Source organism: Phaethon aethereus (genome assembly GCF_964289735.1).
Source record: "Phaethon aethereus genome assembly, chromosome: 4".
NCBI lineage: Eukaryota > Metazoa > Chordata > Aves > Phaethontiformes > Phaethontidae > Phaethon > Phaethon aethereus.
In genome coordinates this window covers 75,150,807-75,176,069 of record NC_138578.1, presented here as the reverse complement: position 1 = coordinate 75,176,069, position 25,263 = coordinate 75,150,807, and the positions used below count along the sequence as shown (strand labels likewise).

General features: G+C 38.3%; 1 protein-coding gene across 1 annotated transcript in view; it reads left to right on the top strand.

Moving 5' to 3' along the window:
* The window catches only part of FAM193A (family with sequence similarity 193 member A), a gene marked incomplete at both ends in the record, with an annotated part of 84,374 nt that extends 65,237 nt beyond the window's left edge, over nucleotides 1–19,137 (top strand). The window contains 9 exons of the mRNA XM_081999465.1: nucleotides 370–621; nucleotides 3,035–3,233; nucleotides 4,518–4,790; nucleotides 5,135–5,417; nucleotides 7,616–7,802; nucleotides 9,659–9,889; nucleotides 11,726–12,569; nucleotides 16,255–16,336; nucleotides 19,044–19,137. Of these exons, the coding sequence (XP_081855591.1) occupies nucleotides 370–621; nucleotides 3,035–3,233; nucleotides 4,518–4,790; nucleotides 5,135–5,417; nucleotides 7,616–7,802; nucleotides 9,659–9,889; nucleotides 11,726–12,569; nucleotides 16,255–16,336; nucleotides 19,044–19,137 (2,445 nt within the window). The remainder of the gene's footprint in view (nucleotides 1–369; nucleotides 622–3,034; nucleotides 3,234–4,517; nucleotides 4,791–5,134; nucleotides 5,418–7,615; nucleotides 7,803–9,658; nucleotides 9,890–11,725; nucleotides 12,570–16,254; nucleotides 16,337–19,043) is intronic.
* Between the last annotated feature and the right edge of the window lie 6,126 nt (nucleotides 19,138–25,263).

Here is a 25,263-nt window from a genome sequence, read left to right as displayed (position 1 = left end):
TATAGTGGGGTAATTAATTGCCTAGTAATGATCAACTGTGATCAGGGTTGCTATCCCTGTCTGTTCTTGATTATTGGTATCTTGCTTGTTGTCACTGATAGTGGACATTAAATATCTGTATAGTATGAAATGCTGTCAAGTTTTAGGGCATTCTTTTCTTAATTGAGATAAAGATCCTCCACTAGTGCTTTTACTTCACTGTGAGGTTTTTCCATTGTATTAGGTGAAAGAATTCTGTGGATGCTCTGAAAATATTAATTTATGTATGCCAAACGAAGTAACACTAATGATTACTGGGGGAAAAAAGGATGGGAGAAATAGCTGATTTTGAGCAGATTGAAAAATTGTATTTTATTTTTTTTCTTATAGGCTGACCAAGGTCCAAATGCTTGTGAATGTCATGTTTGCAAACAAGAAGCCTCAGGTCTAACAGCCTCTGCACTTGCAACTGGACGCCTGCCTGCTGGCCATCAGTTTATGAATCCTGAAAAACCTGCACACCCTGCACTTCATCTTTATCCTCACATCCATGGACATATACCATTGCATACAATTCCTCATCTGCCTCGTCCTCTTATCCATCCCACCTTGTATACAGCTTCTCCCTTTACACACAATAAGGTAAGCCTGATGGAGATGGATGCATCCCGGTCCCAGGAAAAGTACTGTACACCTGTACGAACCAGCATGACTGAGTATCATTGAAACCATGAAAGTTGCTTTAGATTGTGGTCTGTTAATAGTAGCCCTTTACTAGGGGATAGTGGGGGGTAGGGAATAGGTCAGATTCAGAAGTAGTGGAATGTTCATACAGCAGGGCTAAGGGTAGCTTTTGTCAGGAAGACTGATAATTTCTTTAATGCAATTAGAAAGAACATGGAGTCAAATGAATCTTGAATGTTGGAAACAGTAATGGGAATTTAGCCAGTGTAATAGGACTATTAAATCTTAATTTCATATATATTGAAGGTCAAAATTCAATATTCTATCTTGGCAATAATATCCTGAGGTTTCTAGTTCCAAATGCTAGTGGCTTGTTTGGGGTTTTTTTTGAGAAAATTGAGGCATGGGAGTCTATTTGTAAGAAGTTTTGTGCTTTGAGAGAACTTGTTTTTTTTGCAAAATTCTTTTGACCCAAAACTTGTAAGTAATAAACAAGAGAAAGGGGTGGAACAAGGAGCTGGGATCAGGTGACTTCTTTTCAGAAGTATAAGTCAAAAGCAAGAATTATTTTTAATGTGGTGTTTCAGATAGTATTTAAATCAATCAAACTGTGGGTGCTGCTGAAAGGGGCAAAGCCTTCATCATTAGGTACATGTTCTTGTCATCTCCCTTTCCTCTGGTCCAGTGATCCTCTGGTTGCGAGGAGAGTAGATTAGTTCACTAAGATGACTATTACTTACTCTTACTGTCTTTCTTAACATCCGCTTTGTTTTTTCCTGTCTTATCAGTGTCCCTTCCTTACCTTTGTTGCAGTGCAGCAGTTCCTTAACTGCAGTGTGCCAGCCTGCCATTTCTCAACAGCTCACTGCTGCTCTTCTGAAACCCCTAATTGTTGTACCTCACCTTATGCCATCCTTCCAGAGCTCTTTTTACATCCCTTAAAGCAGTCTACTCAAGCTTCCATCCTTGGTCTCTGCTGTCTTTCCTTTCGGAAGACCTCTGTATAGCGCAACATCTGCAGCACACTGTCAGGGCTGCACCAGAAGCCCCATGCAGAGTAGCAGGCTGCTAGCCCCGAGTGGCTTTGTAATGCAGGCCAGATCTATTAGCTCTGGCACAGCACCTGAACCAGCTGGGCTCCATGTATTTATGTTACGCTGGAGCTAGAAAGGCATATGTGGAAGCTGAAGCTTTACGGAGCTTTTGCCTTTGAAGAGCCAGCTGAATTCAGCAGAGCTGGTGGTGAATGATCTAATAAGCCCTGCTGGATCACGCCTGGTTCATCATGGGTAGGCTGTTCTGCCCTGTGAAATGTTTCTTTGTACTCATGTATACGAATGTTCTCTTATGCGGGGTATTCCAGCCCCTCCCACCTTCACCATTAGTCAGATAATGAAAATCCTTTTGTATAGAAAAAGCAGACTGGGTATGTAAGTAGTTTGCTTGGCCTTGAGTGTTTAGACTTTCATGTCTGAAATGTCATTGGACTCATCTGATATTTTAATATCTGTATCTACTTCTGCGTAGCTTTTCATTGCATCAAATCTAGTGCAAAAATAGAACAAGTAACTTTTCCTTGCCTTTTTTAAAGGTGACAGTAATTGAACATAATGCTTGCATTGCTCAAGGTCTCTGGAAGAAAGTTACATTTTAGAATGTGAATAAACAATTTCAGCTAGAAGAAATGGGGTGAGCCAGAACAACTTGCCTTTATAAACAAGAAAAGTGTGTGTTCCCTCATGTTTCTTTCCGAGTTGGTTCTTAGAATAAAAGGGTATGTTCCTTGCCTGTTAAGTTTTAAGTCAGGAACCTGTTAATATTTGTAGATGAAAAAAGCAGAATATAATCAATTTTAAAATTATGTTTCAAATAATAAGTGTTTTATTTCTTTTTCTACCATGCTTATTTTCAATTATGAAGTGTTTGTAATCCCTTTATCACGATTGTCTTATGTGGTAATGATTGTCATTTCACAGAGGATTGGTTTTGGCATCTTGGGCTTTGAAAGGTAATAATTCCTAGCAAGTTCTGCATTCATACAAATACTGTTTTTAATGAAAAATGAGGGCCTGCCATTATATATTAACCCAAGTATTTTTGGAGAACACTTTTTGTATTCATCAGTTGGCTGAATCTAAAAGCAATGTTTGTGATTATAAAATATATCCATATACATACAATCTGTGTAATATATTATCTGCATTAAAAATCAACAAACCAGTCTTTTTATCATTCTGGGAAGTATTCTTTATTACACTTAGCTTTTTATAATGCCTTTCACAATTGAAACACTATGATTTGAATATTGCTGTTGGAGTGACTGTGTAAGCAAACAGAATATTAATGAGTAAAATACTCTTTATTTTTGTAGGCATTACCGCCAGCTCCAGTTCAGAACCATACAAACAAGCATCAAGTATTCAATGCATCTCTCCAAGATCATATTTATCCAAGCTGTTTTGGGAGCACTCCAGATTGGAATAGCTCTAAATTTATAAGTCTTTGGGGGTCAGAGATGATGAATGACAAGAACTGGAATCCTGCTACATTTTTGCCTGATACAATTCCTGGTGAGGGTTTGTTACTACTTCACACTGACTAGTTAAAAGCCTTATGTTTTGAAATGGATTGTGGCACTTTTTTCCAGGAGTGCTAGGTTTCATCATCATGGTTTTATAAGACGGGATTCTGGCAGAGATTTGCTGCCATTTCTACTCCAGTGGGGCTGAAAATTGAAAAATAATTTCTTATGTGTTGGGGAGAGGATGCTAAAGATGAAAGAATAACATGCTATTTTTCACGTACAGTCATTGTAGAGGTATTTGTCTTCAGAAGTGTAGGGCTGAAAAGAAGTGGGAGTTAAGGGGAAACTTAAATAACTTTTGGTGTTCTGCCACAAAGGCCTGTTCTTTTTCTACAAGGTCGTAAGAGCACTGGTAACATGGTACTACATCCTACTTCTTATAATGTGCAGAGATGACTGCATTGTCATTCAAAAAGACAGAGGCATAAATCAAGCAAAAGATCACTTTAAGCCAGGAGCCTTTGGAAATACTAATGGTTAAAGTGAAAGAGAATAGAGGAGAAATAACAACATAGATATATGTCTTTCCATTCACATCATAGCAAATATTAAATTGCTTTTTTTTATTTTATTTGACTTGTATGAAAAAGGAAGCTTGTTTTTTTTGTGTTGGCTTTTTCTCAGACTGATCTTCTGCTAACTTGTGTCAAGCTGCTACAGTGATATTTAAAAGGAAAGGCTTTTAAAACCTCCAGAAAACTTGCCTAGTAGCATAGCTCATCCACTTACAAATGTAGTTATGGATAGCTGTTCCAACAGGTGGTTAGTGGCAAGCTTGTGTGGAAGGTTGATCACAAAGGTGTTACTGTAGTTAGCTGGAATGACCAATAAGTAAAGATAGGATTTATGATGTTATATTAATAGAAAGATATGTTGTTCCTGCTTGTCATTGTTGCATGGCTAACCTGGACTCCAGGTGTTGAAGCTTCTATACTTAGCATGTAAAATCGTGTCCCATATTAATTTTTACATTGGAAGTGGATAAAGGTTTCTGTAGCATCTTTGCCACTTGTTAACACACATTTAGTAGTGTTCTTAAAATTGTAACTTAAGATTTGTGACTTGAGACTTCTTAGCACTTTTTGTTACAGCTATATTGTCTGGGGGGGAGGGGAGGAAGGAGGAGGGTGTCTTCACTAATCCAACCAAGCTAAGACTAACGATATATCCTTGCTTGTCTGCATCTAAATTATTGAATGTTTAATTCTAAATGCCAGAAAACCAATTCTGTAATTCTGATTCTTAATTACTCTGTGTGTTTCAATTGAAGGGAGTGATATATTAGCACCAGCACTCTCAGAAATAAGACCTGAAGCACTTCCTGCTACATCTAGCAATGAAGCAACAGCAGTTACTGACAGCAAAGAGAAAAAAAATGCTGCAAAGAAGAAATGTCTGTACAATTTCCAGGATGCCTTTATGGAAGCTAATAAAGTTGTCATGGCAACCTCTTCTGCCACTTCTTCCGTCTCCTGCACAGCTACTACAGTGCAGTCAAGCAGCAACCAATTCAAAGTATCATCCAAGAGACCTTCATCAATAGGTAAGGACTTGTAATGCACACGCAGCTTAGTAACTAACTCCAGTACATTTAGCTAACCATAAAGATTTATGTGTGTTTATTTTAGTAATATTATGTATCTTGATGATTTTCATTAATTGCTGTTCTTCTTCCTCTTGAGTTACAGTCTCTGTACTCCTGGATAAAAGAACTTTGTAAAAGACCTTGATGTTAAGGTTTGGAACTAGTAATAGAACGATGTTGAAATACAGTTGATTTTTACAGAAGCTGAGAACATCCAGCACTTTGCATGATCGTGTGGGTAGTTAATGGAGACTTACTAATTATTTTTAATTGTGAGCGGTTTCCTTTTTCCCCCAATTTAGGTGAAGTGTTCCACAGTATTAATAAAGAGGACCATAGACATTCTGCACCAGTTGCACCACGAAATAGTCCTACCAGTTTAGCATCCCTTCCTTCACTGTCTCCTGCTGCACTGTCCCCAGCTTCTACACCACATCTTCCAAATCTTGCTGCTGCTTCTTTCCCCAAAACTGCTGCAACAGCCCCTGGATTTGTGGATCCTCATTCAGGTCTTTGTCCTACTACAGTTGCACCTCCTACTTCAACCACAGACAGCTCTGTAAGTGCCCCACCAAGTGTCTGCAGGTAAGTTTGTGGTCTTTATTGTTGTCATTTCTTTTTACAATAGAAGGGGAATTAAAATACAGATACCTCTTCTCCTTTGCCAATGGCTGTAGCGTGAAAGAAGAGCTGTCAGTGTTCAGAAAATGAGACAGAGTTCAGATACTCACCATGTAACTTGGTATGAGACTTCACAAATATGATTTCCATTGTAGAATCTAGTTACTGAGTTTAGAGGCTTAGAAACAAATGTTCGCTCACTTTAGAAATGTGACCTGGGATAAATAAGTCAAGCTCTATTGTTTCTTACTGTATCATTGCCAGTAGTGATTGCTGCTGCTGAGATACAAACCTGTTGTTATAACGTATTTGTAGGAGTCTGAAGGAATCTGTTGACAGATTTATTTAGCTCAAACTATAAAAAGCTCATACATGGTCTTGAAACCTGCCACATAGTAACACATTTTCCTGACTACACTTAAGACTTCTTAGGTACCTGTCCCACCATTTATACAATGGTTGTAGTGTGGAAGGACGTTCTGATTTCTGGAGGTTTGGGAGGAGTTTGGAGCTGTCTTCTGGTAGTGTTATGTATTGTGGCAGACAGACAATGATGCCAACTCTTCAATATCTCTGATGAGTGCAGGCATAACAGAAAAGCAGTTGAGTCATTGCTCCAAGTACTCTGTCACCTGTAGGACTGAGGTCATGGTTGCTATGAATGTAGTCTTGTGGCTACTGCAGTAGTTTTCAGAAGATGATGTGAGATTTAGGCAGAGTTAGATAACTTCATACCTGAAGTGCTTCTAAAAATGCCCTTATTTCTGTTATCAACTGGGTTTATTGAGGATATCACAAAATAAGTAACTGTTCTTTCATGCTTGAGAAACTATTGCAATTTTGTAAAGAAACTTCCTTACCTAGTACAGGGAGAGAATTGAATATAGGCTATTTAAGGCAATAGAAATCCAACTTTTATTATCATCTCCAGGTCCTAACATCATAAAGTAATTTTAGTTCATAAGGAATGAACTGGGAGAGAACCCAGAAACAATTAGTGCAGTCTGTCTGAATCAGTGATGTGCTATAATGGGCAAAACTGCTTTATGCTCTAGTCTTTCAATCTAGCGACTGAGCAACAGAACTAATGAAGCCTTGATTTCTGTGGAATCGTGTCTGTCACTTCTAGCACATGCTACCCCACCATGCCACTGGGCACTGTAATGCAAACTCCCAACAGGCAAGAACAGTGATGGAAGGGCTGCCCAAACTGACTAGTCTGAATGTTTGCACTGACTGGCAATATCTCCTGTTATGTGCAACAGTTTTGCATGCCTTTTCCCTAGCTAGGACACTGAAGTTGAACAATTTTTCATTCTGTCCTTGTCACTAATTCTTGAAAAACTTACAGGGGGGTAGAGGGGTGGGAAATGAGATTAGAAAGAAAATTCAGATATATTTTGCAGATAAGACAGATAATAGTCTGTTTTCATCTTTCTAATATGAGAACAAAGAAATACTAATGCTAGATGAGTGAGGTTTTTTTAAAACTTTTTACTTTTGGAGCAAGATCACATCAGTTTTATAAGAACTGGACAGTAGATGTGTTGAGCGCAGTTATGCAGAGCTCTGGAGGGAATAAACTGCTGTGTACCTGCCTATTGAAGCGACATGCTAGTATTTCCTCTTGAAAATAAAGGTGCAAACAGGGTAATGGGAACATTTTTGGTTTTGCTGACCTTGATTTTTTTTTTTTTTTTTAATTTAAGTCAAGAGCTTGAAAATCTATCTGCAACCAGGGGTTTTTAGAAATAAGTACTTTGCAGCTGCGCAGCTCTTTTCAGACCACAAGTGAAGAGATGGGTAGCAGTTTCAAAATCATTCCATCTAAAGCTAAAATACTTCTGAAACTATTTTACCTGTGTAAAGCCGGGAAGAACAGTTCCAGAACTCATTCTTTAGACTGCTCATTCAGTGAGTTACTAAATGAGGTGTTTATAAATCGCTTTCCCATGTATCATCTTACCTTGCTGCTTGGTTTTGAGCATCTCCATTTGCAAGCTACTGGATGAAGGCTTTAGGATTTGATGCATCACTTGTGGCTGATATCCCAGTTTGAGAGTCTTTGTTCCTGGTAGATGTACATGTAACTGTATATGTTTTTTTTCAAATATTTATTATAATGTAGAGGTTTTATAAGCTTTTTTCTTAATTTAACATAGTGATCCTGATTGTGAGGGCCATCGCTGTGAGAACAGTAACACATACGATCACCAACAGTATGATGGAGAGGAGAGCCAAGATGAAGACAGCTGTTCAGAGCATAGCTCCAGTACCTCAACATCCACAAATCAGAAGGAAGGAAAATACTGTGACTGCTGTTACTGTGAGTTCTTCGGCCATGGAGGAGTAAGTTGTTGGATTTTTTTCTTTTTTTATTTCCTTTTTTGTCACTTACTCATCATTGATTGCATGTGATTTATTAGATTACAACTAAGGGTGTGGCATTGGAGCTTGCTCAAGAGAAGTAGTAAAAGGAGCGTGGTTAGAAAGAAGTTCTCCTCTTTGAAATGAAGAATTGAAACAAACCTTTCCAGTTGAAAGCAATCCAAGAGCAATAAAAATGACTAAAAGATTTAGGAAGCAGCTGACTTGGGTAATAGATGCCATATTTGACTGAAACTGCGAACAGGGGCATTGAGCTATTTAAATAACTTCACAAAATTCATGCACTCATCTGTAGTAGTGTAATTATAAATAATGCGGCGAGTTTGAGTAAAAGTACATGTAATATAGGATTTTTTTTTAATGTTCATGGCAATTTATGAGCCATTCTCCCATCTGTAAAAATAGGAATCCTCAAAGTATTCACTTTAACCTATTTTTTTTAGAAAGATAAAAGAAACTATTCTTACCTAGAACTTAGGCAGTGTAAGTTTAAATTATACTTTTATCAAAGGAAAACACAAACTGCGTTTTCCCCATTTTCAGTATTACAAACAAATTTCTTTACTGGTGCATTTTGATAGTCACTGACTTGTATTTGTACTTAAAGGATGTTTTAAAGAAATTATGAAGATCTAAAGCATGCAGGTTATACAAAGTCTTTTCCCTTATGTTCTTTAATACTTAACACTTTGTTAGAAGCATCCTTAAGTTAACTTCATACCAGTAACATGTCTAGTGAATTCTTGTAGTCATATCTTTTCATTTACACAAGTGTTAAAAGCTGTTATGTTGCCACATTATATTTTTTCTTAACTTAAAATTTAATTTTCTTGCTGGCCTCATTTGTAAATCTGTGTATAGTCTGTTTTAATAATCAGTTAACTAGTAGAATTTGAGTCTCTGGCAGTATTTTCCTACTTGATGTAAAAGTTCAGTTTATTGGCCATGTATTTGATCAGATGCAGTGTCATCTTAGGGCTTGAAGTGAAGTAAAAGCCCCTGCCCTGTGGCTGAAAGGGACAGGGAGGGGATCCCGTTTCTCCTTGCATGTTCCCACCATGTCCATGGTTGATCTGTCTTTGATAGTCATCCGACTGCACAGTAAGTTATTCATTTTGCTGAAATGGCAGAACACTACAGGATTTTTAAGTCAATAGGCTTTGTTTTGCTGCTTTAATGAGTTGAACTGGTGTAGCCCCAAACAGATGGGCACCAGATCTGTTGCAGGAGGGGAGAGGGGAAGGCAGCAGAAGGGGAGGAGGAACGAGGAGTTGAGAGGCAGGAGGTGGGATGGGAATACAGATATGATGGGAATACAGATATGAAACATGATGCAAGGATTCAACTTGCAGCACTGTTAACAAGTTATTGAGGTGACTCTGCTGGAGGTGTGCTGGCACGCTTCCGTGCAGGGTAATCAAGCCTTCACAGTTGCAGCTCAGGGGCCCAAACTCTGAAACAGACTTCATAGAAAATGGAAACAGCAGCACATGTCTGTTGCTTTCAAATTTTCAAATCTGATCACAAGAGAATATGGAAATATCCTTCCTTGCTTTAAAGGCATTTCTTTGCCTTCTCACTTGTGCATTCCTCTGCGAGAACAGTCATTCTTTCAGTTGGAATATACAGTTCAGAAGGGAGCACCAAGTCTTACAGGTCTGTTGCCTGTTAAATGCACCTTTAGGTATGCATACAAACAATAAGGAGTTTGGACCTTCCAAATTATTTGAAGGTCTCTAAAACATCAAAATCTCAAAAGTATTACATCAGTGAAATTTTTACATTTAGTCACTGCATTTTTGTCTCGTGTCCTTCAGCCTCCAGCTGCGCCAACCAGTAGAAATTATGCAGAGATGCGAGAAAAGCTTCGGTTACGGCTAACAAAAAGGAAGGAGGAACAGCCGAAGAAACCAGATCAGATCTCTGAAAGGGAAAGTGTTGTTGACCATCGAAAGGTGGAAGACTTGCTACAATTTATAAACAGCTCTGAAACCAAACCAGTAAGCAGTTCTCGGGCAGCTAAGCGAGCCAGACATAAGCAAAGAAAGGTAAGACATAAAAGTATGTTTTTCCTAGACCTCATGTTTTAGAATCTGTGCACTCTCTAAGTATATCATGGTATACTGATGTCACGAGTGGATAATTTAGGCCGCTTAAAGAATCACCACTGAAGATATCACAAAGCGAATGATTTTAATATAAATTTGTAAAAATTCTCTGACTTTATAATAATGGTATAATTGTTTTCTGTGTAGTTTGTGGTACACTGCCTGTTTGTATATACACAGCTAGCTTATTTGTTCTGACGGTACCTGAGGCTGTATGTAGTAGACTGGGAAGATTTCTCACAGTGTCATTGCCACGTGTTTTGTTGCAAGTCCAGCTTTATATTGGAATTTCCCACACTTTAGAAAGCTATTTCTAAGTGTCAGAAATGTTAAGAATTTTATTCTTTTGTAGAATTGACATTTAAAAGTGGGGGAAGTTAGAAAACTAGTGTTTCTTTATTGGGATAATGGTTATGATGAAGTATCTCTGTAGGAAGCCAGGAAACGTAAGGACAGTGCTTTTATGAGAGTAGAAAAGCCAAGATTTGATATTTTTAGAACGATTGCACTGGGCATCTTATTGTTCTGATTGAAAGAGGTTAAGTGCTGTGCCACACGATGGTATGAAGGGCTATCCCAAACCAGAGTGAAGTGGCAAGCTGCAGAGAAGGGAAGAAAAAATTTCAGGTTGCTTTCAAATGGAAGTGGGCAAAAACATTTCTAAATAATTCAAATGTGTAACAGTGAAATTATTTCTTGAAAACAATATTTGCTGACTTAATAGAGGATTTTTTTTTTTAAGTTGAATAAGAATAAAATTGACTTTTCTTGCTGCAGTTCAAGTATCAGCCTTAGGTATAAAGTTAAAGACACAATAAGATTGATTGCTGAATGGTTTTTAATTCTGGTAAGCATGTTGTGTGACAGCACTGTAAATATTTCTTTTTTGTGGATTTGTTTGCTTGCAGTAGTGTTGTAGCACTGTTCAGAAACTTGAGGGCTAGTGAGTTAGTTATAAATAAAATTCACTTTGCAAAATTCACTTTGCTCTTGCAATGCAATTTGAGCAGAAGTGGTGGAAGATTCTCATAGTGGTTTGTGCATGATTTCTGTGAAAAAAATCCTATACAGGCACTTCTAAATGTGCAAGAAAATAAATGCACATGATTGTTCTCAGTGTACAACTTCCATTTTGCTAATGATGCAAGATCAATGCTGCACAGCAAAGTTTTAGGCATTTGTAGTAATAGCTGGAAAAAAATCCCTTGTGTCTTTGTTTCATGTGGTTAATGAATTTATGGCTGACAACAGAAAACTTTACCATCCTTATTATTTTTGACAACTTTTAATGTAGCTTTAATGTGCTTAGTGTTTTGCTGTAAAATGTTTTTAATGATTGCTCTTCCTTAATGTTCATGAACACTGAAACAGAGCAATTCTGCTACCATAGCAAGAGAACAGGTAAATGATGCAACATGATGCAAACCTGAGTTACCTCAGTAATACACGCCATTGTTGAGAAGCTGAACTTGTTTTCAGCAAGTTTTTGTGGTTGTAGAAACCTTTGATACAGAGTTAGGCTTAGCAATAGCAAAGAGAAGATCAACAGTCAAATATGTTACAGAAACATAGAAAAAAGAAGCATAGAAAGGATTTTAATGTATTTCAAAGGGCAGCTTTCGTGTTGTTATTTGCTTGCTGCACAGACTTCTGGATTAAGTATGTTCATACCATCCTAGGATTTATAATGTTCATAGAGAAAAGTAGTAATAATCCCTAAAACTCTTAATTTCTGAAGTATCTGTCACTTTCAATAAACCTATTGTTACTTTGTAGCTTGAAGAAAAAGCTCGACTTGAAGCAGAAGCCAGGGAGAGGGAGCATCACCAGTTGCTTGAGGAGCAGAGGCGACGGGAGGAAGAAGAAGAAGAGAGGCTGAAACAAGAATTACAAAGGCTTCAAGAACTTCAGCAGTTGCGGGCTGTAAAGAAAAAGAAGAAAGAACGAACAAGTAAAGACTGTCAGAAGGTGGACATGCTTACTCAAAACTGCCAGGCAGTGAAGGAATCTGTCCCAAATGCACCTGAAGACATTCAGAATGGTACACTTGAGCAGTCAGAAAAGATGGAAACCTCCTCTGGTTCACTGTCAAGACATGTGAATCATACAGAGCAGAGGCCGGTTTCAGAGACAGGCTGTGAACTATCCAATCCTGTAAACACTAGAGACTCAAAACTGCTTTATCAGAAAGAGGGGAATGTAAAGCAGCATGAGCCCCTCTCTTTTCTGCTTGATATTATGCATCAACATAAAGAAGGAAACAGCAAACAGAAGCTAAAGCAGATAAACAAACCGTGTGCTGAACAAGTGAAAAAGCCTGTTGAATCCCCCAAAGCAGCTGAGATTCAGAGTAAAACCAGAAACCAAATAGAATCCAAAGCAAAAGCAGCAGAGCTCCCAACACTTGGGGAACCTAAAAAAGAGGAGAAGAAATTAAACAATAACAACAAAAAACAGTTGAACCATGTAAAGGACGAGAAAGCACCTGTTACAAGTGAATCCCCTTCACCAAGTGAACAGCAACAAAATAGTAAGCTAATACTTGCAGATTCTCCTCAACCAAAAGGCAAGAACAAGAAAAACAAGAAGAAAAAAGGGGACAAAGTCAACAATTCCATTGGTAAGTGTATAAGAAAGTTGAAGAACTTGGGGTTTTTTTATTGTTAAGTACAGAAGTTTAAAATCTTTATCTTCAGTCATTCCTGCCAATGTGAATTAGAGAAACAGAAAAACGGATGTCAGGAAAACTCAAGTAATTGTAATTACAACAATTGGGAGATGCATATAGTTTTAGTTAAGAGGTGTAGGATGGCTTAAAGAATGAATAAACTAGTATATGCTGCTGGTTTTGTATGGGATTTTTGTCAGTTAAGAAAGCCAGTCTCTTCTGTAAAGCCTGTCTTGCTTAAATATTTAAAATAATTCAATAGTATGCTGACATCCATTTTGAACTTCTTTAGAAGCAAGGTTGTTTCTCATACAACATTAAGAGTATAGTCTAAAGGTGGCATTTCTCTTTGAGCAAGGAAGGTATGGGGATTCTGCAGCCAAAGAATGATAGTTCATACATAAATATGCATTTTTCTCAGTGGAAATAACTCCTTTCATATATCAATTACATGAACAGGTAAAGCAAATACAAAAACTAATTTACTATTTTTTTAGTTGCCAGAGTGAAAACTTACAGTGGGATGTTAATTAGTTGATAATATTGAGTGTTTTCTCCACATGAATATTACTTTGTCCCAACATATTTTTTTGTTTTCCTGAAGATGTCTAACAGCAAATATCAGAGCTGAGGCACGCATGCAGTGCTAGCCGGTTGGCTTTGTCAGCACGCTAATCTAACTGCCATTCTTACGCACCAGTTTATTCCTGCACATGCTTGGTCCATACCGGGACTGCCAGTTGGGACGGCAGTTTTGCAGTACGGACGTCTGTCTGCTCAGAGCACCTATTCATTTGTCTGGGATCACCCAGTGATAAAGGTGGATCACTGTGGTAACGGTGCATAAATTAAATGTCTGTTCAACAGAATGACTTAATATTGCATTTCTCATTGCTGTCCTGTCTGGTAAGCACATGAAGATATGAGACCTTAATCCTTTGGCAGTCTCTGACATTGTTTTAGAATACTTATGTTTATTAAGCTTTGTTACAAAAACATAAACCAAATTCCTGGTTGTTGCAAGTGCAAGGTGTAGAGCCCAACTTTGTCTTTGTGGTTTCATGGTTGGGTTGAGTCAGCCCACTGGTCTTTCTTTTTAACTCTTCTTGGGTTCAGTGTTTTCATTCCGTATCAATCGAGCAGCGATACAGCATTGAACCCTTTTCTCTGATACCTTCGTTCATATGCATACTGTTTTGTGGCGTGTTTGGGGTTTTTTTTAATTTACCAAGAAGAATGTACTCCAGTCATTGGAGTAAGACAAAACTGTAGAATTAGGAGCAAAAAGAGAAAACTGGAGACATTTGAAGGAAAAACTATTAAAAAGGGGCATGGTGGTGGACAGTGTTTACTGTAGGAGACTTCAGGTAGCTTCCTGCATCTTTTTTTCCTCCCTGTCCCTCACCATTGTTTTCTGCTGCTGCAATCAAGTATAGTTACAATTTCTGAAAACTAATCACGGAATCATTAAGGTTGGAAATAACCTTTAAGATCATCAAGTCCAACCATCAACTGAACACCACCATGCCCACTAAACCATGTCCTGAAGCGCCACGTTTACATGTTTTTTGAACACTTCCAGTGATGGTGACTCCCCCACTTCCCTGGGCAGCCTGTTCCAGTGTTTGATCACTCTCTCAGTGAAGAAATTTTTCCTAATATCTGGTGTAAACCGCCCCTGGTGCAACTTGGGGCCATTTCCTCTTGTCCTGTCACTAGTTACTTGGGAGAAGAGACCAACACCCACGTTGCCACAACCGCCTTTCAGGTAGTTGTAGAGAGCGATGAGGTCTCCCCTCATCTGGGGAAGAGAAACCTCTTCTTCCCCAGGCTAGACAACCCCAGTTCGCTCAGCTGCTCCTCATGAGACTTGTGCTCCAGACCCCTCACCAGCTTCGTTGCCCTTCTCTGGACACGCTTCAGAACTCAACGTCCTTCTTGGAGTGAGGGGCCCAACACTGACCACAGGATTCGAGGTGCGGCCTCACCAGTGCCGAGTACAGGGACATGATCACTTCCCTCCTACTGCTGGACACACTATTGCTGATACAGGCCAGGATGCTGTTGGCCTTCTTGGCCACCTGGGCACACTGCCGGCTCATGTTCAGCCGGCTGTCAGCCAGCACCCCCAGGTCCTTTTCTGTCAGGCAGCTCTCCAGCCACTCCTCTCCAAGCCTGTAGCATTGCAGGGGGTTCTTGTGACCGAAATGCAGGACCCAGCACGTGGCCTTATTAATTTTTTAAATGTGGAAATAACCATAAGGACATGTTTCTGAATTTATAGAGATAATTGTTCTGCTCTCTGGAGAGCCGGGACTGGATTGCCACTTTGAGTAGTTCTGACTTTAGAACTACAAGAAAGATACTGTAGTATACAATTTTTCATTTAGCTGTAATTTCTTAAAGACATAGGTTGATGTACCAAATTAGCAGAGGCACAAAAAATGAACTAAGAAAAAGAAATTAGAACTGGGGTAATTGAAAGAACATTAAAAGAGGGTAACAAAGTTTGGATTGTTTTGTTGTTTTTAACTGAGTTTTAAAATGAAGTGTTAAGGCAGTGAACATTATTGCTTTTGGTGTGATCTCTTGTTTGTTAAAGAAATCTATTCTAGCAGGGTATTTTAACTTCTTGCTGTGAAGAGACTGAAGAAAACTAGGTGTATAGGGAAACCCTGTGTTTATAGGGCTTTCTGGTTCTTTGAAGTTAGTTGCACAGCAAAGACGTGCAACTTTTGAACTACCAGGGATCCCTTTAGAAGAGTCGTTTGTTCTTGTGATCTTAAGGATTCTGGAGAGTCCTGATATGTACTAGTGCTTTCGGTTAGTTTCTTTGTCTCACCCTTTTTGGAATGTGTTCTGAAGCTGCTTCAGATAAAAGATTGCAGTATATATGTAGTAAGAAAAGAGACTTTAAGAGGAAAATGCTCAAATTGGTTTCTACAAGCGTGTCTATGCTTTTTTTTAAAGTATGGAACAGAACCATACACTGAGACAGTGCAATATACAAATAGACTTTAAAGAGACTTTGTTGCTATAGCTGAGGCCTAAATTCAGTCAATATTAAAATATGTTAAAAAACATTTTAAAAATTCCTAGTTCTAGGTAGAATGACTTAGACTCTTGCAGACACAGCCTGATGATTATGTCCCAGAGGGAGTACAGGACCTCTACAAACCCAGAATTCTTGAAATATTTTTCTTTATTATAAATACCATTTTAAAAATGTTTCTAAAGCTGCTTTTTTAGTAGTAAGGCAAAGAAATTTTAGGCAGTCGAACGCTATTTATTAGCGATCTGATTCGTTGAGCCTTTTGTATAATTTGACCATTCTGATGTCTATTCCAGGTTTATGGCATCTTTTGCAGCCCATGAAGTTAGTAAATTTACTGTTGATTCATCTCTTCCATGTTCCTAGTGTGACTCCTTAAAGGCTGAGCAGAGGTATAGGGCTTTTAAGAAGTGTGTGTCTAATTATAAGTTTGTATTGATCCAGACTAAACATGAATAATCAGGAGTTGATAAAGTTCAGGCAGTTCTCTAAAAACATCTTTAATGCAGCTTCTTCAAGCTTCTCTCTCTCTTCTTCACTCCTCCCCATGGCATCTAACGTAGTGTCATCCTTTTTCCTTTGTAGATGATGTGTTTCTACCCAAAGACATTGACCTAGACAGTGTGGAAATGGATGAAACAGAGCGAGAAGTGGAGTATTTTAAGAGGTAACGTGCTGTAATCCTTACGCATAAAGCTCTTGTGCTCCTTCCCATATGCCGTAGTTTAAAAAAAAAAAAAAAACACACAAGAAATAATTTAATAACTAATTCCTAGCAGAAAAGCCTGTGTTGCCCTGTGTTGTAACATAGCAAATCCTGTTACAGCTGATGTTCTGAATACTATAACAATCACCAAAGCTGTAGACTTATGGGCACAGATTGTAGCTGAGTACCACAAATACAGAAATGAGTGCCAGAATCATCTGTGTGTCCTTCAGGTTCTCATCAAAGCTTTCAGAATATCCTCACCATTTTTTTCTATAAGCGAAGTTTGCATGAATCTTCCTTTTATTATCCACACAGACCAAATATTGATTAGTGTTTAAAAAAAAAATACTAAAAATGCTATGTTAGGTGTTCAGCTTTGAACAAGTAAAACGTTAAATTTTAAATTTCAGAACAGATACTTCAAAAAGGTTTGTTCATTATGTTTTCTTTCTTGTTTGTGGGAGCTATTAGTTTGGAATTTTATACTGCACTTGAGGTAGAGATGGTGTAACTGTGGGATATTATTTATGCCACTCATAAAGAGGGGATGCTTATGCTAGTGCAAAGACAGTAAAACAATAATACGAACGTGTGTTTGTGAAACTTTTCTTTGCATTTTGGTTGGTTTTGGGATTTACGCATTAACATTAGTTGCCTTTAAATTCCTCAAATATGTGCTGACAGCTCATGTTTAAATAATGTAGCACATGTTCTTCCATAATACTGAAATCTACTCAAATTTGTGTTGTTTAGTGGTGGCTGGGTGTGCTAGTTGCCCATTAATACAGCTAGTAAGCCTTTCATCATGATAGCCAAATCTGAAATGTTACAAATCAGTTTCCTGTGACCGAATAATTTAGGAATCAACAGTATTATTTCACAAAGCAACTAAAGCCATTTGTTTAAAGGGTAGGTTCTTTTAAGAAAGGGCTTTCAATATGGATTTCAAGTTCTTTTCTAAATTTATATAGTTTGATAGTCTGTGTGCCTGGGGTGTAATGTATGTCTGGGTCTTGCAAAGGACAGAGTACAACGGGTTCTCTGTGCTGCTTATTATTACTGTACAAAATGCATATGTCTGTGAGTATTTATGGAGTTACAATGTACTAGAAGATGAAATTTTTGAAAGTATGTACTCTCTATTCTTAAAAATTATTTTTCTGAGTGGTGCCAATTAAATGATTTTTTTAAATTGAAATGTGGGTTTTATAGGTGAAATGTGGCATATATTAGATAGTGCAAGTATTGGTATAGCATAAGCCTTTTTGGGCTTATGGGTTTCATGAAATATTCCTAGATTCATTCAAGTTTGCAGTATCAGTAACAAGAAAATAGAAAAGTTCTTTTCACCAATTCTCTACTCTCAAAAGGATGAATGAAGCAGTGTCTTTTATTTGTAGAAGTGCAGTTGAAATTTGGAGATAAACTTGTCAAACGTGATTCCAAAGGAAGAGTTAAAAGTTTTAACTGTACTGTTTTATAATCAATTCAGTAACTGGTGTAATCTGCTCCTTTACTGTCATCTGTTAGGAAGTGTGTGTAACTGTCCCATTTTTTTTATGTATACCTGTTTAGAAAAGGTGTCTGAAATGCCCTGATAGGTGTTGTTCTAGGGGAGAAGAAGAGTTACTTAATCTTGTGAAGACACCTTTAATGCATATGTTTTCTAGAATTTGATAATTTCCAACATAATACTTAGTAGGCTAGCAAAATTGCCTGTTTTAATAACCCTCCATGGCAATGAGCTGCACAGGCCTACTGAATTCGTACTGTTTATTGATAGTTTGTTAATTCATCACCTTTTCTTCTTGCTTTGTAGTAACATAATAGATGGATACACTAATTACACCGTGACTTCAGAATTAATTTTGCTAGCTACTTCTAACTTTAGCCTAGAAAGAACAAAATAAGTTTAGTTCTTCTAACCTTCCACTGTACCTTTCCTATTTCGCTCCTTCTGTCTGCTCCCTTTTTTGGCTTTCAGTTGTTACAGAAGCTGTATGGCCTTCCAGAGAGGGGTATGCACTACCTTGATGCTGTCATGCAGCCTTTAGCCTAAACAAACTACACCTTGCCTCAATAAAGGACTTCAGCATAAATTAACTGTCACTGAAATACTTGCACATGCCAACCTTTTTCAAAAGTTCTTCCATAAATTGTGTTCAGTGAAAGCTAATAAATGGACTTTTTTGTTCTAAAGGTGCTTTTTCCAGGCATGTAGGCTACTTATCTACTGTGCTATAAACAAACCTTTCCCTAGGTGTTTGTCTCAAACATAACTTTGCTGTAGTCAGAAGAGAAGCAGCAGTGCCCCACACCATTGGTGCTTCTGCTTTACACGTTACCTACTAGTCATTCTTACTGTTGCAAGGTTTTTGGTAAACACAGCAAGGTCAGCTCTGTTTCTAGATAATGTTCAGCTAGTTTCTGTGCAGCTAAACATGCAGTGTTCTTTGCTACTTGGTTCACTTACTTTAAATCCACTGCATTATCAAGAGTAACTGGTTTATGATGTATGTGAATGATGGACAAGTGATTATTTTCAAGTATGGTTTTTTAAGAGGTTTTATCCTTCTGAATGAGAGCAGCTCTTCAAAAGAGGGATAACACCTGTGGTTTAATTTTAAGTATATTGGTTTCACTTTATTGCTTTTTTTCTTTTCAGATTCTGCTTGGATTCTGCCAGACAGACAAGGCAGAGACTTTCCATCAATTGGTCCAATTTTAGCTTGAAAAAAACCACCTTTGCTGCACATTGAAATGACACAATACGGGGAGGGAACCCTGCAGGAATCAATGAATGACAACTCCACTTATCTGTCCTGCTGTGCTGAGAGCTTCTCTGGTCTTGAGCCAGTGCTGCCTTGCCTTGTCCCCAGTGCTGTGTGGATCTGCACTGAACCCTTTGGCCTGATAATTCTTGCGGACTGAAAAATTGCCACTTTCTACCTGAATTTGTTAGCTTGTGTGCTTGTAGTCTGTGAGTGAGACTTACTTGATTGTAGCTGTATGCCGTTGGAGTTGGAACAATAGCTCTTTTCCATCTCCTTCTGAATGCCTTGGCCTCAGAGACTTTAAATTGCTTAGGCTTGGGTGGAGGCCAAAATACTAGTTTGCATCATCTGCAGTGGCTCCTGTCACTTCTGCATCTAGCTATGTTTTGTCATTCTGACTCCTGACAAAGGAATGGACCTAGTCAGCTGTGCTTTCATCTGCTCCAGAATTCTCCTGACATGACTTCATGAAAAAGAGGCTCTTATGGGACAAGTATTTCCTCAGTTCTTTCACAATCTACTGTTTAAGAGTGTACAAGTTACGCTATTTGTGTTTTGATTTTTTTTTTCCTGACTTGTAGCCAGCTTGTGTAAGAATACTTGCAGAATGAGAAAATTTAAAAGAACAGTACTCACACTATCAAATCTGTTATAGAGTGTATAATTGTATTAACACTGAAGCCTAACTGGCTACTTTTTTAACATATTGTTAAGTAATATTAAAATCATGTCTTTCTTTTTGAAAGATGGAATACATTAGTATGGCAGAAGACTTGTGTCTTGCTTTTTTCTGCTTGGGTGGGGAAAGGGAAAAAAGAAATATACAAAAAAAATAATGGTTTTCTAGGCTAAATTTCATCTTGTGTCAGAATTGGTTGGTGAATGCTACTTAACTTTAGCATGTTCCTTGTTTGCCAGCTCACCTGATAGGAAAAACTGCTAGATAAAGAAAAACTGCAGAATGCTGGAATTAAGTTTGTGAATTCTGTGAATTACTGTAATGCTTCTATTTCAATAGCTAATTTGTGAGAAACATGGTAATACAAAAATTGCCAATTTAATGTCAGTGCAGAAATGAAGTAGGTAGGCTCAATGCCACTATCATGTAAATAGTTAATATAGTAATGTTTTACAGGTTGCATAGTATTGTCTAGCATGGAAGAAAACTGGTAACTTGGGATTTGGATCTGTGTAAAGATCCTGCACTTGTAGAAGTGTTTCTGATACTGTGCTATCTATTCAGAATAGAGGCAACAGAAGCTTTCTTTTTACCTCCAGATAACCATACTTACCCAAATTATAAGGAGGTCTTCCCTTTTTTGTGTGTTTTTTGTTTAACAAAAGAGAATTTCCACTCAGCGTGTATTTAAAAGGACAGTATAGCTTCAAAGCCCGCAAATGTCCTTTTGCAGAGCCATTCCACATTTTTCTTTCTTGTACTTGTTAACACATATTTTCTGTGATACACCCAGTGGGCTTGGGACTGCTTTGCAAGGCACAGTGTAATTATACTCAGCTTGGGACTTGAGGAGGTTTAATGGATGATTGCTTCCAGGTCCACTGTGAGGCCCAGATGTAGCAGGAGGGCTGGGTTGGCTACAGACCACTGAGACAGCTACAACTTCAATGTCCCTCTTGTTGGTCCTGGAGCTTCTATCCCAGTGTGTGCTGCTGGTACAGAGTGTAGTTGCTCAGCTTATACCCAGCCATTGTAGGTAAATGAGCCCTCAGACTCCTTTTGTAGAGGAGGGAATGACAGAATACCTGTTCTTAAATATAGTCCAGGAACATAAAGGGGGCAACTTCTATTACTCTTCTTCAGATTCAGGTTGAGGAAGGGATTAATAGCTTAGCCTCACTTTTTTGTCAATGCAGTATTGTAGCATATGTATTTATTTGCTTGTGCTGGAGGAATAACATCTCAAACCTAAAAGGTAATATTTATGCCACTTAGCACCAACTGTCTGCAAAACTACGTACTGTTGAAAATACCCACATCAGTTAGTGGAGAAGAATGAACTTTGTTTCTTGGCTCATGGAGGCTTGCATCTGTTAGCCTGAGTTAGATCTTAGTTATGTAAAGGTGGAGAAGCTTCTCATGTGGGACAGTGGCTGTGGAAAAACAAAAATGCTGTTAAAACAGCTGAAGCTGGATGCTTGTGTGAAATCCAACTTTTCAGGCTTCTTCAGTTTTAAACCATAACACAAGGTGGCAGTGTATGTCATCACTAGCAATTTCTACTTGGAGATCTCAACAAATTGAGGCATGGGATGGCAAAACTAGTTGATGTCACATTGTCAAATATTGGTGCAGATCCCAGCTTCTCTAGAGTAGGAACACTTTGAAAGTACTGAGATTTTTAACGGTGCTAGAAAACTCATTTCATAGCATTTGTTTTCAGTAGTAAATGGGGAAGACGGTCAGTTTTATTCTCTAGTGACAATAGAGATACGTCAATATGACATGCTTCTCTATTTTGAAATCCTACGTCAAGACACCAGAAGAAATCCTTTTGCATTTGAGGAATATATGTATGTATTTGTAATATTCTTCAAAGATACTTGCTTTATGCTCTATCATGGTATTTCAATACAGTGGACATAATTCCACACACTACAGAGAAAGCATGAAGAATGGGTCTCCATGGATCTGCTGTTGTCGCACCTCGATGCAAACTTAAAGGCAAGTCATATTTTTCTAAATTCATAATTAAGTGAAGGTAAGGATGGACCAGTCTGGGAGCCAGATTTGAAAATACTGGCTTCAATTCTACCACTTTTGTGGCCTTGGGAAAATGAGTTAGTTACAGTTACTCCAGTTATTAAATGGTTTTATTAAGGCTTTGCTGAATGTTTCTTAATGCCTAAATAAGTAGTGATGTGAAGTCTGTATAGGTGCAACACTATAACCTCCTGTTGAAAGCACAAATGTTCTGCACTGGTAGCTGTGTCGTTCAGATGTGTTCAATCCAGATAAAATATGTTCAAAGGTAACTTCGAGTAGAGGAGACCTCCATCATGACTGAGTAAATGTGAGTTTTTCATGAGAGTTGGAGGGGGCAGAAATTCCACCTTTGAGAGTGGGCTGCTTTGATAACTGTAGCGTACCTTGTCCCCCTATTCCTTACTCATCTTAACCTGTATGAAAGATGAATATCTAAGCTCTGGAAGTGAGTGGTGGCATATCTGTTTTAGGCCTGTCTGCTGATATCAGTGCTGCTGAGGGTGTGGTATTTTTTCAGGCATTTCCTTAATGGAAGAGGGCATAATTGCACAAAATGTTTGTATCTTGAACGGTGTTGTTACCGGATGCTTTAAGACAGCTCTTCCACAGGGATATCTCATCTCTCCTTGGCATTCACTATCGCTGCCTTCTGAGGTAATGTAAGTGAGAGTTCACACATCTTCGGCATGCTTGTTTGGTGCAAACCTCACCATAGCCTGAGAAGAAAATTGATGTGTTTAAAAATTAATTCATATAGTGACTGAGTGTGTAGGTGTTCAGTGTGCTCACTGCTGCTCAAAAAGGCTTTGCAAGTTGCTTTCTGTTTCAGTGAAAGGTTAGTTCACCTTTACTGTAGTGTGGATCCTATTGTATCATGATAGAGAATGTAATGCTTAATATTTAGCGAAGTAAACATTTACACTAATAGCCACAATTTCAGACACCTCCCAGTACACCTGAAGATGTGCAACTTGTAACTGAAGAAGCTAGTCTAAAAAAAAAAAAAAAACAACCCAAAAAGCAAAAATCTCTGCTTGCTGTGTTGTAACACCTGAGCAAGATTAGATGTGTAGTATCTTTGTTGTCTTTGGCTCTTTCTCTGTATTTAAACCTCCAGGAAATCTTCAGACTCAAACGTTTGGTAGGGGAATTCTCTGAAGTAAAGTCACAGAAGTGTTGATTCGGGATGTCTCCCTTCCTCTTCCTGTCCCTCAGAAAGAACTTCTAAAAAAAATTCCAGTTTTCCAAATTTTAAATGCCTTCCTAATCACCAACAACTTGTCTGTCCTCTGTTACCCCATTCGTCATTAACTGAAAATGTTAAATGTTGTATCTTGTACTGCTGCTCAGGGCAGCTGATGTAAGTGAATTGTCATTGAAAGGAGGATGTTTTTCTCTTCTGTTTTCCCTGCTGAACAAAGAAGTAACAATACCAAACCTTTGGGCCTCATTTCTGTTCTTCACAGGTCTGTGTTTAGCTTCAGCTTTGCTGCTGCTTTTAGCTGTACAGTTGGGCCTCTCCCAGCTCAGTGCTTAGAGATGTGGAAGAAACTGCCTATTGATGCACTCTGGATCTACATAAAGTGTTGAAAAACACACCAGGTAAACCCGTGTTTTCCTGTAACTGTACTCGTGGGTTTTTACTGGTTTGGTTTTAAAGATAAGTACAAATGGAATTTTAAAGTGGATGGTGTCCAATTTCTATCTCTGTGGAAGACATAAAACAACAAGGGGAGAAGGTAAATATTGTGACTTTTCTGGTGTTTTTCTCAGTGATTTTTTTTTTTAACCTCTAGTAGTTTGAATGTCTTGTTTTAGGATGGCTTGAAGCATGTTTTCACACTTCAATCACAGGTCCATAGCTTTTAATATTGGTGTTTCACCGGTTATTATTTGATCAGAAATATGTAGTTTTATTGTATGGTTAGTGGCTCTTTAGGCAGAGTTGCCAGGAGAGGGAACTGTATGTAGTCTGGATGTTTGTTTAACCTAAATTTTCCTTCCAGTATGTCTGCAGAAGTACAGCAATCCATAGATCTGCACAGATGCAATGTGTCAAGAGGGATCTACTGGACAATTCTTTTCTGGAAATCACCTAAAGACAAACCTCCACCAGCGATGAGTGTTTGGGAATCTCATGTCAGCTCTTAACCTCCAGTGTCTTCACCAATTTTTATGGAAGCTGAACGCAAAAGTAAAGTCAATATTTCTTTGACAATGCTGTAATACCTATAAGCTGACAATATCAGATTTGTTAACTGGCAAGGAAGATAGGACAAGGTAATGTTTTTGCTGCAAATAATACTTGCGTCCAGCTTGCCATCTATGAAGACAGGAGACAGTGGACAGATGTAAAATCTGTAAAGAACAAGTGGCGCTTAGTATTACATGGAAGAATAAAGAAGAATCTATACTGATTTACTCATAAATTATTATCTGTCACTTATATTGCATAAACTCACATGCATTCCACATCAAGTATGTCACTGAACCAGCTTATACAAGTTTGATTTTTCTGAGGGAAATATGTCTAGACTTGTTTTCCCATTCTGGTTTCCTTTCAACAGGCTATTGACTCAAATCAAGTTAGTACAATGGTTTGCACTGGTTGGGGGTGGGGGGGGTTGCATGCAAGGAGCACAACGTGATCTAAGGTTGTTCTGCTTGTGACTGAAATACAAGATTTGAATCCAGGGCTCTGGAGTGGAAAAGCTGGAATGCTGAATTCATCAGGCCAGATGACTGCATTGCTGCCTGCTGTTGCTTCAACAGACTTCAGACTGCAAACCACTCATCTGCATCAGCTCATGGAAGAGTGGTTCCATATTAACTGGAAATACGTAATCAACAAAGCCCTCTTCTTCCGAAAGGGGAAAAAAGCAGGAGTCAAGTCACTTGAAGTCAGATATTTGAGCATATATACCTTGCCTCATGCGCTCTGTCTTCAAGACGTTGTACAAGGTTTTGTTCATCTGTTGTTTGATCCCTAAATGGATTCTGCAGTATGGCCAAGGGCAGCTAAGTTGAGGTTTTCAGATATTTTTTTGGTTGGTTTGTTTTCTATTAAGTTGAGGGCAAATTAGAAGTAGCCAGTTTGTAAGAGAGGTCCTCCTGGAACAACCTTAACAGACTAACAGAGAAAAACAAGTTTTAAGTAACATTACATCAGCCTCTTCATTTACATATGTTGATTGTATCAGGGTATGAGCATTTTGCTCTAGTGAGTGAATTCTGGAGGCTAGGAGCAGGACCACAGTTACGTAGTCTTGCTGACTGTGAAAGAGATGATTGCTAGAACTGTTTCAAGAAAGTGGGAGGGGAAGAGAGAGTGCCCTAGTACACTAGTATTTAATGTAGCAACACCACCGTTGCCTCTATCCTTTTAT